Here is a 14,128-nt window from a genome sequence, read left to right as displayed (position 1 = left end):
TGTGACAGTCTCTCACTTGAAAGGTGCCTGATGTGTGTCCAGGGCGCATGCACCTGCTGGCGGCGCGCTCCCTCGCTCCGTTCAAGGTTCTGGTGAAAACAAACTGCGGCGTGGGTCCGGTTTCCGAGGCCGATCGATGGACTGCCGCTGCGGTATCGCGTTGCTCGGGAGCTCGAGTGTCGATGCATAGCCGATTGCTATCATAATCACACTTCCCCCCGCTTATCGTTTGGCTGCTGAATAAAACATCTGGCTTCCTGCTCCTGAATCTGGTCACAAACTCTTGAGGGATGGATGGCTTTCCTTGAGTCGAGTGTCTTTGAAATGAGAAAAGTTAAAGAGCCAAAGTTTAGTTCTGCGTTAAAATGGGCATCTCACTCTGCATTTATTATTTGCGCAGGACAAATCAGCAGCTCTGGGGTCGCAGACTTTACAATAAACGTGTTCTCCTCTGATATTCCAACATTCTGGCCATGCCTCTTTTTCCTTTTACGTGTATTCTGAGTCTGGCACGTCTGACACGAACAGTTTAGTGGTGAATTATCCCAAATCAGAACAGTGCCAACCATTAGAGTAAAAACACCTCTCCAAGACCTCTCCATGTCCCAGCAGAACTAGGCCCTCAAAGCATCTTAGGCACTTGGCAGTCTATGGTTATCAGTAAAACAACTTATCACTGAAGCAGCATTTTGAATTTATAAAATCCTTCAGAATACAATTCATGTTCATGTTGATATGATAAATGATGAAATACTAAATGTTAAATCTCATCACGCTACTTAGGTCTGCTCCCATCGGTTAACTGCTGTATTAGCAAGGTTAGATGCCATCCATAACGAGAGTAAGGTGAGACCTGCTGTTAGCTATTAGGACAATTAACAAAGTGGTCAGGAGGGGCCTCCCAAATGAGATGAACAGCCTCAAATGGAGTGATGTGAGGGTGTGAAGTAACAGTCAGCACATCTGGTCTCATCTATAATGCAGCAGGCCTTTAAACGGCAGTTTGTCACCTATTGAGCGCTGCTGGCTGAAATCAAGCCTGACACCCAAGATGCCACTGGGAAAGGGTGACAGAGGGTACGAAAGAGGGCAATAAGGATAGTGAGCATAAGGAGAACTTGCTATTAAATAATAAATAAAAAGGACAAAAATAGTCAGTATAAACTGAAGAGTTATACTTTCAACCTTTTTAATATCTAAAATGAAAAAGAGAAAACATCCATTTAGAAATCAAAACCAGATTTTTCTTTTCTGAGAAATCAAAATGACAAAACTAAAAACAAACTTTCTACAATGCATTTAACATTTTGTGACTGCTGCAAATTAAACTTGAGATTTGCATCGATACTGGTTCTGTGGAAGTAAATAGTTCATTTTCCAGTGATGAGAGGATTTCTCAGAACGACAATGACCGAGTCTCCCCTGAGGAACATTTTAGAGATGTAACGATCCTTATTCACAGGCTTTGACTTCTTCTTTCCCTTCCCACTCTTTGGAACTTCTGTCCACATTTCTTTTACATTTTCCAGGACCATGTTGCAATGTCTGCAAGAATATTACAGAAAAGGACAACATGATCATTCTTCATCATGATTCTTGCAACTACAAACTGTGGTTATGATAAAATAAAAAAGCAAAGTTGAAGACTAAAATCACTTTGTATTTTTACAGTGTAAGTGTTACCTGTCAAATGCCTTGACTCGCCCCAGTAGCTTTTTGTTGTTGCGACAGTTAATCAGGACCTGTGTGTTGTTTTTGACTGACTGTGTGAGCACAGACAGTGGACCCGTGTTGAACTCCTCTTCCTCACGTTTCTGCAACTCTTCTGGCGTCATCTCCGATTTAGGCTTGGTTAAAAGACTCCTACAAGTGACATGAAGAACATTTTATTCAGTGTTCTATGCAAGGTTTGATAACCAAGAAGACACTGTAACACAAATTAAGTAGAGGTAGTATACCTAAAAATGAGATTTATAAGATGTGTCTAAAAGAAATGACATTGTTTCTACCAAAATAAATGTTAACTCGTCAAAACATTCTTTCATACTTTTTAACAAACTGAACATGTTTAATTGTTATTTCAAGTCTAAATTGTGTTGACAAACGTTTTGATTATTCTCTATTCAGTAGATGAACGTGTAAAGGCTAACTTTCACAAACAAGAAATGACAAACAACTACAGGCAAAAAAGCAAAAAAAAAAAAATCTAAAAAAAATATATAATATATAATATAAATGCTTTAAGACTGTATTGTGCAGTTGCTTGAACAGTGACGCGTGATCAGATTTTAATATTACCACCGGGGCTAGGCTAACTGTAGCATTCTGTTCGCTCGGACTGGGTTTTGCTTTGATGTTGTTCTGTTGTCTATGAAAAAGTCCTGCTTTGCTTTATATAAGACAACATACTAGTACTAACGCACAGTGGCGGGTGTGTAGCGCAAAAAACATTTCCTAAACCAAACAGAGGACAGCGTGGAGACGGTAGTTTTCTATTCATTTCTTGGAGCGAAGTCTCCACGCGCCGCACGGGAACTTTCTAGAGTGAAAACTGAATTTCCAGCGGTGTGATGTGCAAAGGCTGAATATACTTACATTGCTGCTGTCTTGGATAAACTATCTGAGAGTAAACACTTTAAACAAGCGCCAGACGCTTTCTTCGTTCCAACAACGATGGTTTGGAGCGGCTCGTGTGGAAGAACTACTTCCGGGTAAACAACGAGTTTGTGTTTCCGGGTTAACTTTTCACTCGTTTTTTTCTTTGTGATGTTTTTAATTTAATTTTATTACAACGTAAACATGCACATATTAACGTAAGATTCTTGTTTATATTTAATTATAATTTTCTTAGACAATAATGAGCATAAAATAATGTGTTTTTTGTCCTGGCAAACTCAGACAGATCAGTGCAGGAGAAACATGCGTGCAGTAGTGAGTAGTAGACACTACACACTGTCAGCAATGAGACATTGAGAGATTGGTTTTCTGGCCAGAGACAGACAGACGCCTTGGACTGTACAAACCACTACACCTAATATCAAAGGGTGGCACATCTAGCCTACCTGTGGAAGCCACTTGCTACAAATAATAGATGCCTGTGTGCAGCTTAGAAAGGCAAGTATAAGGGTTTGATTTCCAAATCTTTAGATACCTTATATCTTAAGTACAAAGTGGATCAGTTTAACAAGATCTGTGTGGTCCAATGTGTGAAGAAATGTAGCCTGCTTAAAGCCCTAACAACGTTCATAATTAGGTAATAGCCTATAACAATAAGATAGCAATAACATTGCTAAAAATTGCTTTTTCAAAAAGCAAAATGTAATAAGAAATTTTTTCTGATTACTGCTTGACAGTGCGATTTTAAGTAATTTAATTAACAGACGATCTGTCAGACTTATGTGCTTTATTTATAATAGCCAACAGCCAATAGTATCTTCTTACCAGTCTATCTTCAGGGTAAAACATCAGTTTTCAGCAGACTTGTTCATTCACTGTCCTCTTCCTTTACAGTGCTTATGCCAGAATTGAAAATATGATTATCCTCTTATCTAGACAGTGAGTTTGCCAACAGCCGTGTAAGTTACTTGATCCAGCTCCCTGATTTAACTACAGGCGACTGCATGTACGATTGAGACCAGAAAGGTGACGGATTGCACTTTTTTACAATGAGTCTTTTGTTTTAAAAGAGGCAGGTGTCCAGAAAACTGTTCTGTATGTCTTAACAGGTATAGCATTATTACGATTCTTTTGCTTGCAGAGGCCAAAAGTTGAGGAAAGTTTACCCCGTGGTTCAACACTTTTCAGACAAGCTTGTAAGTATTAGTAGATTTTCGCAAGTGTATCTTCCATTACTCCTGTTCAAAACACAGTCATATTTTTAGCTAAAGGCCTTTTAATATTACTTTAAACAAAATATTGTTGATGACCTTATTTTATTTATTAATAATTCAGAAATAATGCAATTTTTATTATTAGGTGTATCACTCACCTCAAGAGGTCAATTTCTTGTCATTTCAAGTGGTAAATGCTACTTAAACTTTAATGTATTACCCCCAATTTTACCATCACATATAACTGATAGTGGTTACATGCATAGTTCTTTTTGTGTGCTTCACAAAGAAGTAAACACTATGGTGCACCCAAACAAATGAAATCAATTAACTAAAGAGAGACTTAATGAAAACACAATTAAAAATGCAACAGCCAGTTTGCTGTTTTAATTACATAAATAGCAATAATTCAGGTATATGACATTTGTAATATGAATCACAAGCAACACTTAATAGCCTACGTCTTTTACTAATGTTATCAGTTTAATTTTTGCCTAAACTACATCCATGTTAACAATACATAACAGACAAATATCTCATTGTGTTGTTGGTGCCTATTCACTCTATTTACACAACACAATCATTATTTTACAACACTGAAACATTTTTCATGCAGGAAAACAGTAAACTGGAACTATAAAGTTAACTGGGTCAAGGTGAAAATATTTTTGTCCAATTTATTTGGTTCAGCATTTTTATATAAGCATTTTTTTCTTTTCTGCTTTTTAAAATATAGACTATAAGCCTACCCATTTCTTGTGCTAAATTGCAAATGTTGCAAACCTTAAGAATGGAAAAAAGATGTCCAAATGTGTTGGCAAAGGTTTTTCCACCTACAATAAAATAACTTCTAAATCTGCAGGCCTCAAACTGCTCTGCTGAATGTAAGTTTGTTGTCTGCTGATGCTTAAAGGCCAACTATTTCTCCAGATTCCAAGATGATGGACTAACTTGAGGACAATAATTTGGAACGTCATTGCAGCATCCTCCGAGCTCTGAGAAACGTTTTGTGAGAAAGTGTCCTGGAGAAGTTTTGGATAAGGCGCATCCCTCCTGAGCAGTACTCGGGCCGAACGGTATTTGGTGTGAGTAAAAGTAACTGGCCTGTCCAGTGATCATATTAAAAGAGCATGGATCGGACAACGGTAGAGGGCACGCGGGGATGGACGTGGAGAAAGTTGTGCATGAGCCGCCAATTTGATGGCGGCGGGCTTGTGCACAACTCACGCCAATATAAGACATCTCCCGGTGCGTCTGCACAAAACGTTCCGTGTCCGTGGCATTTGTTGCACTGAGCCTTGACCGTTGTGAAACAACCGACGTGGCGTGGTTGGAAAAACTGGGGTGCGCGCCTAGATAAGTCCCTGTGCCAAAGTGGGAGCGCACCGGTGATTGAAGCGGCAAAAACGGCGGCACAGGCCAGTAGAAAGGTCCCGCTGTAGCCAACGTCACGGCGGCTGTGTTGGTGGTCTGCAGGCGACTCGCTTTTTTTAAAGATAATTTTGCCCTTGAGCCCCCGGAGGTTCTGCGTCTCAGTTTCCCAGATGTGCCCCCAATGAAGACGTCCTCGCTGCAGGGATCTAACATCCAGTAGTTTCCTTTGCCAGGGTCGTCGTAGTGCCTTGGCACCTTCACAAAGCACTTGTTCAGGCTGAGGTTGTGCCTGATGGAGTTTTGCCAGCCTTGCCTGTTTTGTCGGTAGTAGGGGAAGTTTTCCATAATGAACTCGTAGATGCCGTTCAGAGTCAGTCTCCTTCCTGGGCTTTGTCGGATTGCCATCATTATAAGTGCGTTATAACTAAAGGGTGGTTTCTCGGGTTTAGAACTTTCGCTGGATTCAACAATGTCTGTCTTTGATTCTTCCACACTCACTGATAGTTTGGGTGTTCCGGGCATTGCTGTGTTTCGCGCTGTTGACAGTTTCAAAGACGCGCTGTCAAAGTTTTTAACCAAACTCGGCTTCTCTGTGCGCAAAGGGCGCGTTTTTGGAGATGATGGAGAAGCTTCCCGGTCAGTCACGAGGTTTTCACGGCTCCATAAAAGATTGCTGATGCTAAAAGATGATTTGTGGATATATTCGTCTGTAATTTTACAATCTTCCATTGTTGTATAGGCAACATCCAAAACCAGAGGAGTCCGCTTTTGAGCGCACCACTTGTAGCCACTACGCACTGGTCCAGCGGTGCGTGAAGACGCACAGTGAAGTCAAGACCTGTGGAAAGTAATGGGACACATCTCTACTAAACTGCAATAGTCTACGCGTTGTTTTGTTAAAATCAAATAATACTTTGTGCTTAATACACGTATTGAGTTTCAGAGAACTAACTTACCTTTTGCGCGCACCGAAGAGTTGAAGGGAAGAGGATGTTAGTGTGACTGATCGGTGTACTCCGTAGCGCAGTGATAACACATGAAATTTAACCTTCAAACACACGCCTTGTCCTCTGATTGGACTCACTGTCTATTTGACTCTCTCCCCACCTTCTGTAGACAGCATTATATGGCACCAAGTCAAAAGAGTACAACCAAAGGAAAAATACATTTTTGAGTTTAAATTACAGCTATGCTTTATTATTATTTACAACAGGTTTATAGGAGAAGCCCAATGTAAAAAACAAAACAAAAAAAACAAAACAAAAACATACAAGATTTCTGACTGAAGAACTTTTTTTCATTTAAGTACAAATTGTACTGGACAATATGTTGATGATGGACACCAACTGCACAGTAATTGGGCTGCTTTGAAGTGGTGCAATCATTTGTTCTTTATGCTGTTGAGCAAGCAGGGCATGATAAAGACACAATTATATTTGTTTACAATAATTCTGTTTACTAAGACAGAAATGCTGTTACTTCAAAGTAAACTTGCATACTGCGTAGAGTTAACCTGACATAAAACAGATTTAAACAACATCTAGGCACTTACTAATTCTTCTATTCATTCATCTCAATGAATCGTCACTGAATCCCTAAAAGTTATTCTTCCGATGCGAATTTTATACAAATGTCAGTGGCAAATAAAGCTCAAATAGACATTTCCTTTTTGATGCATTCCTGTGATAGTATATTGCTTTTTCATTTGAAATACAAACACAACTGAAAATTAGTAGCTTATTGTAGTGATTGAATATTTAGTGGAAGAACTCAGTTTTATGTTTGTTTCGTATCACATCACTCACCATGTCAATGGTGTCACTGTATTTTGTGACCTTGATACAGTCTCTCTTTTGATGTGTGCCAATATTCTCTTTTCTGCACAAGATGGCACTTGTTGGATTATGTCTCAAAACTGATCGTCCCCCCTCTGTCTTATTGAAATGATAACAGTATTTCAATTATCAGCCTTTTTTTTTTTTTTTTTTTTTTTTAAACACCTACACAGAAATCACAACCTTATTGAAACCATCTTATATCAGTAGGTTAAAAAGTGATACACATACCCAGTGATTCACTGATTTATTATAGAATATAATATTTTTGATCCCTTTTTTCTTCTGTACATATACATGTATAGATAGAAGGTTCCCCTGCCAAAAGCTTCTCTACATTGAACCACTCCTGGGTGAATGAGGGATTACACCGTTTCAATAACAATGGATGTGTGCTACAAGGGCAACACATAAGATACATATAATATGACTGTGCCAGCTAATATTTTGTGTGTGAAGATTAAAACATTTAAAGACACCATGCAGTATAGCTTGATTTATAACAGTATTATGCAAATTACACTTTTTTTTAAATATTACATTTTAGCGTTACAATCTTGTCAGAAGACCCCAAAACCTGCCACTTAGTGCAATGTTGTAGCACCCCCTGGTGCTTCAAGAAAGTAGTTTGTGCAATCAAAAATGTGTTTACCTAATAAACGGAATATAATTTCAGTTTATTTGGTTGAACTCAGTTGTGGTAGAGCCGAGTAGAGGTTGACTCCTGGACATTCTGTACTCCCCAGATCTCGGTGCCCGAACAGGAGAAATTCAGAAAGAAGAAAACCTTGGGAGACTCCAGCCTCAAGGAGTCGTTTGACTGATGTTAGTGCCTCTGAACTTGGGCTTTCACCTGAAAAAGAGGTTTTTATATAGTTGACATGTTTATCCATTCTTTTATCATGCCAATAATTATAATTACTTACTGGTAAAATTCCCCATGAAGGCAATCCCTACTGAGTCACTATTATGGCCCTTGGTGTGCGCTCCCACCACACCCCATCCTCTGCCTTCATACACCGTGCCATCCAGTGCCAGAAGAAAGCTAAATATATAAGTCAGTTAAACTCTTAAAAGTTGTGAAAATCATATGAGAATGCTGCTTGTGGCAAAGCATCCTTGATGTTTATTTAACTTTTACAAAACACTTGCTTAAAACTGACTTACTTGTATCCTATGTCATCAAAATGTCGGTTTTCCATATGGTGTCTCTGGATGCTTCGGACGTCGCTGATACTCTCTGCTTGAGTTTTGCTGCTTCTCGTTGCTGTGTGGTGAATAATGACTCTCCTCGCTGGAGAGTTCAGCTTGTCTATATTACGTGGAGTAAGGGCTCCCCATTGCGCACGGGAAACAATATTCACTGAAATGTAGCACATCAATATAATTAGAAACTATAAGCATACATAGATATAAATGTAGGTTCAATATTTAGAAGTTTGCCTTTCCTTACCTGCCATGGCTGAAAACACGTCTGACAACTGACTTAACCAGCTTTAGCAATATATATTGTGTGGAGGTGTGGCCTGGGAAAATACGTTTTCTATTGCTGTGTGTGGGAATGCCCTTAAAAAACACACTAGCCATTAGACACCTGACTTAATTGTGTTGCTCAAATGGTGGAAAATGTACAAGAAACGTAAATACCTTAGACATGAGTGTAGTAATCAGGCATAACAGCGTCATTTTGGTGTTGTATATCAAGGACGTTTGACAAAGAACCAACTGATTGCTTACTTTTGCATAATTGTGTAATCATAATATTAGCATAGAAGGAAGTGGAATAGGGAAATGAGAAAACGTAAAAAAAAAAAAAAAAAAAAAAAAGGATGGACAGTGTATGATGAGAATGATATTTTAATCCAACCAGACAGACAACATGTTAATCCAACCAATCAGACAACAAATTTCAACAGCTATAAAAATAACTCAATACAAATCCTGGAATTTTTATACAAGTAATTGTTTTGAAACAAATAAAAACAGCATCATTCTGTCCATCTGTGTCCACAGTGGGGGGCTGTGCAGACGTAATAAAGGCGCATGGCATCCTGAAATTAAATAAGAACAACAGTTACTACTACATTTAGGGTTAAACCAAAAACAAATATTCATTAGATTATTTTAACAACTGAGATTGTCAATGGCTGATTGGTACGTGGGGATGGAGGGACCACAAAAAACTGCAGCATATACCAATATATACCAATATATAAAAATCTGTAATGCACAAGCTAATAAAATACGTAATTACAAATAAAACCCCCAAAAAACAGCAACATTATTTTAACAAGAATAAGTCACTTTAAAAATAAATAGAAGTTAATATTTATAACAATAATTATAAAATAGGCGGTTACAGTGCTATACTTGTTGGATTTGATCTATTTTCATACCTCAGCCTTCATACTGTGAGATTGGAAAAACACTGCCTCCTTGTGACCGCATCTGAAAGGAAGGACTGGGCGTTAAATAATTGAACACTGAGCCAAATGTATACTCTTTTGAGACAGTAAAACATACTTTGGACAAGGATGATCTTCTGTTCTTGGTAATGTGGGGTCTTGAGAAACATCAGCAATAATTTGAGTCAACTCACTAAAAAACAGGAAGCAACATTCAGACAAAGAGAGACCAGGGGGAACAGTTTGGTTCAATTTACACTGGACAGAGTGGCGCTTACAGCTCATTGTTGATTATGTTACTTACTCGACTTCATGCGTGATCTTGTTGACGTATATACAGCTATTGTCTGCCTCTTGTTGGTAGTCACAGTTTCTACACTGTGGGGTTACAAGGTTTGAATGAATGCATTTTGTACAGTAATATTACAGCTGGTCTGCTTGGAAATAGAAACCTACCGCATAAAGCAGGATACGGTTTTCTTTGTCTTCTTTAGGATACAACATGTTATTACTGAAATACATAAATGTTGCGTTAGAATTAAATCATAGACACTCTGATCATTCAATTATTAGAGCGTAGTATCTGTGTTGCTTCGGCTAACACCGGCTAGCACGGGCTAACACGGGCTAACACAGGCTAATATTACAACAACAAACTTTTTAAACATACTCAGCTCACCATTCTTGGCAAAACCGTATCCCAACAAAGCCAGGCTCATATGTTCCCGTCTCCAAATCCATGGGATATTTACTTAAACGATGTATATTAACTTTAAAGACAAACGTGAGCTGCCTGTTGTCCGAAAACAAACCACTGCGCATGCGTACGGCCAAAGGATTTGTAGTGTTGGCGCCCCCTTTCAGTTGGGTGATGTTACTGCAATATGACCAAAACACCACAATGATTTAACATGTTGTTTTTCACTTGATTGTTTGGGGACTGAAGAAGAACAGACAAGACTACTTTGGCTGAATATATGTAACTTGCACAACTAGGGAGAAATGTGTGAAATGTGAATTTGTCAAATGTGTCAGCAAGAGTAGTACACACAAAATAATAGCAATACTTATGTTTGTTTATTTTGTTATTTATATTTTTTTTTTTCAAGAAGGCACATATTGTTGTAGAATAGAATATTCGTGAGAAATAGGCCTAAGCAAACAATAAACTGCTGCTATAGGAGTTGGAGGCCATTTTTAAGGCCATTACCCTAAAAGAAAGCCAGTAAAGACAGTATCATTGTCTTCAGTTGCCAGAATGTCATATCTGCTCCCAAAGACCTGGATCCACACTTCGTCTTTCTTAGCCAACTTCAGCACACTGCTCATGGAGGCCACCTGAGTGCACCTGTCGTCCCCGGAGTTGGCATGATAAAGGGACGCAACTTTTTCTCCGTTCTTATAAATAGCGCAGTGCCCACGTCCATAGATTGATGCATTGACAGCAAAATAGTAGACACCATCTCGTGGACAGGTGAAGACACCACTCTCTCCATTGAAGCTGCTTCCCTCGTTCAGTTGCACCATGCTGAATTTCATTGGCCCTGGGTTTTTTGGGCGGCTGTGATCTGTGCACAATTTGGCTGTGAACGCAACTCTTCCTGTTGGTGCAAGAATAATTTGTCAGTGCAGTAGGCCTATAGAATTGTTTCTACCTTTCAGTTATTTGTATTTAAAAAGTAGGCCAAAAACTAATAGTAGGCATAGCTAGGACTAGGTCTAAAAGGATAGGATGAATCACCTACCGGTAGAGAAGTAGTCTTCAAGGTCCATGGCAGTGGGAATGTCTGGCCTTATGTACCTGAATGAAAGGAAATTCTAATAAACTATTAAAAATGTACACCTTGTATGATAGTGTCAGCATAATAGGCCTGCGTATGGTAGAAACCACAATGATGTTTTTCCTTCTGTCCTTAAAATATACATCTCTTATAGTTCTACTTATTATTAGTACCCATTTTGCATTGTCTGCAGTAGGCCTACACCCCATCCATAAATGTAAGAAAACAAATCATTACATATTTACATATGTATGCATGTATACATATTTACATATAACTTATCTGCTACTTCGTTGGACATGAGTTCTATCTGTCCTATTCTCACTTGAACAGAGGTGCAGAGAGAGGAGCTCCTTACCTGTGGATGTCCAGTAGAAGAATGCTGAGCAGGTGAAAGATACTTGTAGACACAGGAACAAGTTGTTTTTCTGGTTTTCGAGTCTCCAAGTTTTTACCATGTTCTTCAAAGACATTTTGGGTAAAAGCATTTTAGAGATTTTTTTTTTCTCTAACAAGTGTGTTTTTGTTAATTTATTATTTTCATTGTTATTTTTTGTTATTTTTGAGGTTGTATTTTGTGAGCCTTCTTAACCCAGCCGGTTCCTCAAATTTTCATAACCAGTTGTTGCAACAAACTGGTTTGAAGTTATGTTATTCCTGTATCTTCCGTAATGACAGGCTTGAAGGTATTTCAGGTCAAAAATGTAGAATGTAATGTTTCATAGTTGTAATTTTTGTAAATAATGTAAAAAAAAATAACCAAATTTTAGACAAAAAAAGCTCTCAACATTTATTATTAACTGTAAGTAAAAGTAAAAGTAAGTTATTTCATATGCATATGTCTTGCAGCTTACTGTGCTGCTAAAGAGGCCTAGCTTTATTACTGTATTTTAGTATACAATTTACTACTTCTTTCTGCGTTACTAGCTTACGCCTCAATTGCTTCTAAAATAGCTATAAACTACAAACTTTGGTACATTTTTTTTGACTATTTAAATGATAACAAACCAAGATTTCCAGCCAAGATAAGTGATTTTATTACTACTACTTTAACTTTTACATAACAAAAATAGTGATGCATGCATACCAAATGCTACTGTGACAACTCAGTACATGCAAATCTTCTGTGCATGCTTCGGCATGATTGCCACAGCGGACCAAAATCACAGTACACAAAATGCATCCCCAGAACACGGTTTTATAGGTACAAAAACACACATTTCTTGTCAATGGCACACAATTGTAATATTCATTTTGAGACATAAAATATCACTCATTATCCTAAATAGAAGCCAACAAACACTGTATCATTGTCCTCAGTGGCAATGATCTCATGTCTTCCATGGCCCCACAGATTGACCCACACTTTATCTTTCTCCTTTAACTCCACAATAGTACTGATGGTGGCCACCTGAGAGCAGTCGTGGGGGTGGCTCGTATCATACAATGTAGTCACACTCTCTCCGTTTTTGTAGATTTCACAGTGGGCCCGTCCTGCCACCGACATGTGCACAGTAAAGAAATACAGGCCTTTCAGCGGGCACACAAAATGCCCTGTCTCTGGACTGTAGCCATTCCCTTCATTGGTCACTACATCAACCAGTTTTAGGGCACCTTGGTGATATGGGGTGCTGTGTGCAATGTTCAGTTTGGCAGTGAATGCAACAACTTCCTCTGTAGATAACAAACAGATTGGTGGTGGTTAAGATTTGCAGAAGTGGTACCTTGGACTGAAATACTTGAGAAAACACTTACTTTTCAGATAGGTAGGATCAACAGTTTTGCCATCAGTAGGTTCAGGAAGTGGTCCTAATGAACACAGAAAGGGTTAATGTTAATGTTAAATTGACTTATCTACTAACTCAATAAAATTACTACTTTACGTACTTATCTTTGCATTTTTATCCCCATCAGTTGGATCTTTCCCTCCTGAAGTTGCAAGGGTAAACAAAAGACATATTGTGCAATGGAGCTAAAGAATTTGGAAATACATGGCAAAAGTTTTACCTACCTTGTTTGTTTGGTCCATAACTGCAGATGCACCCCATTATGAAAAGGGAGTTCTTCAGTCAGCTAGAGAAAACATACACAAATTACATGGACTGAAACAAGTATCAGAAATATTGAATTGCTGCTAATGACATAGAACCTGATTAAAAAGTATTACTGAGCAGGTACACAGAGGTCTTTACCTGATTTCAGACCAGAGGCAAACTGGAGTTTCACACTTGGACAATTCCTCCTCTGACTTTTGGGAGAATGCTGTTTTTCAGGTCTGCGCCGACATGTCCATAGCAGCCCCAATTCTCCAAAGCCCCTGTTGTATTTATTTATTTATTTTTTTTAGCCATCTGTGACACAAAATGTAGTAATGGATTATTTTATATTCTTGCAAATTAGCATTTAATTAATAACCAGATATATTTGTCAAATGTTCTCACATTTTCTCACTTGTATCTTCAATATTGGCATGTCAAATTTATTAAAACCTTAAGACAGTGGCTCTTAACCTTGTTGGAGGTACTGAACCCCACCAGTTTCATATGCACATTCACCAAAGCCTTGTTTATTGAAAAATACATTTATTATTTTTTTTTTCAAATTCAAGACATATGTATGTTTTACTGGTGCACAAAATGAACCGTGCATTAACATCACTGTGTTCAAAGAATAAAACCAATACAATGCGTGAACTCACAACAAATTATATAAATACCTTTTTATAAAGACATGACCTTTTTTAACACTACCACACTGAAATTATTTTTATTTTTAACCTTATGTATTTCAATAATGGACTTATTGTATTTATGCTGTTTATTATATGTATATCACCCATCACCTAATTTCCATCAGGCTAGAATAATAATGAATATTTACTGCAAATCAGTGACTTCTGCTGT

At 38.1% G+C, this 14,128-nt stretch overlaps 5 protein-coding genes across 5 annotated transcripts; all 5 read right to left on the bottom strand.

The window, feature by feature from the left end:
- Positions 1-1,172: 1,172 nt before the first annotated feature.
- Positions 1,173-2,708, bottom strand: snrpd2 (small nuclear ribonucleoprotein D2 polypeptide). Its single transcript, XM_033976788.2, has 3 exons — positions 2,596-2,708; positions 1,684-1,863; positions 1,173-1,545 (listed from the first exon to the last, which is right to left on the bottom strand). Coding segments are annotated over exons 1-3 (357 nt in total). The 5' UTR covers positions 2,598-2,708; the 3' UTR covers positions 1,173-1,370.
- Positions 2,709-4,748: 2,040 nt separating this feature from the next.
- On the bottom strand, positions 4,749-6,307 carry foxg1c (forkhead box G1c). Its single transcript, XM_033977276.2, has 2 exons — positions 6,161-6,307; positions 4,749-6,042 (listed from the first exon to the last, which is right to left on the bottom strand). Exon 2 carries the CDS (start codon positions 5,931-5,933, stop codon positions 4,749-4,751), a length of 1,185 nt encoding a protein of 394 aa, XP_033833167.1. The 5' UTR covers positions 5,934-6,042; positions 6,161-6,307.
- Positions 6,308-7,350: 1,043 nt separating this feature from the next.
- On the bottom strand, positions 7,351-8,567 carry pglyrp5 (peptidoglycan recognition protein 5). The gene is made up of 4 exons (XM_055225988.1): positions 8,493-8,567; positions 8,207-8,402; positions 7,966-8,084; positions 7,351-7,892 (listed from the first exon to the last, which is right to left on the bottom strand). Exons 1-4 carry the CDS (start codon positions 8,497-8,499, stop codon positions 7,717-7,719), a joined length of 498 nt encoding a protein of 165 aa, XP_055081963.1. The 5' UTR covers positions 8,500-8,567; the 3' UTR covers positions 7,351-7,716.
- Positions 8,568-8,928: 361 nt separating this feature from the next.
- On the bottom strand, positions 8,929-10,242 carry polr2i (RNA polymerase II subunit I). The gene is made up of 6 exons (XM_033977177.2): positions 10,124-10,242; positions 9,901-9,955; positions 9,749-9,822; positions 9,563-9,637; positions 9,436-9,487; positions 8,929-9,090 (listed from the first exon to the last, which is right to left on the bottom strand). Exons 1-6 carry the CDS (start codon positions 10,183-10,185, stop codon positions 9,028-9,030), a joined length of 381 nt encoding a protein of 126 aa, XP_033833068.1. The 5' UTR covers positions 10,186-10,242; the 3' UTR covers positions 8,929-9,027.
- A 408-nt stretch (positions 10,243-10,650) lies between these two features.
- Positions 10,651-13,273, bottom strand: LOC117380554 (complement C1q and tumor necrosis factor-related protein 9B-like). The gene is made up of 7 exons (XM_055226179.1): positions 13,237-13,273; positions 13,113-13,154; positions 12,981-13,034; positions 12,503-12,899; positions 11,584-11,607; positions 11,190-11,245; positions 10,651-11,045 (listed from the first exon to the last, which is right to left on the bottom strand). The coding sequence occupies exons 1-7, from the start codon at positions 13,271-13,273 to the stop codon at positions 10,651-10,653; spliced, it is 1,005 nt and encodes a 334-aa protein (XP_055082154.1).
- Between the last annotated feature and the right edge of the window lie 855 nt (positions 13,274-14,128).

Source organism: Periophthalmus magnuspinnatus, chromosome 13 (genome assembly GCF_009829125.3).
Source record: "Periophthalmus magnuspinnatus isolate fPerMag1 chromosome 13, fPerMag1.2.pri, whole genome shotgun sequence".
In the NCBI taxonomy this organism is placed as follows: domain Eukaryota; kingdom Metazoa; phylum Chordata; class Actinopteri; order Gobiiformes; family Gobiidae; genus Periophthalmus; species Periophthalmus magnuspinnatus.
The sequence above is the reverse complement of the archived record's forward strand: the minus strand, read 5'-3'. Positions and strand labels throughout refer to the sequence as shown.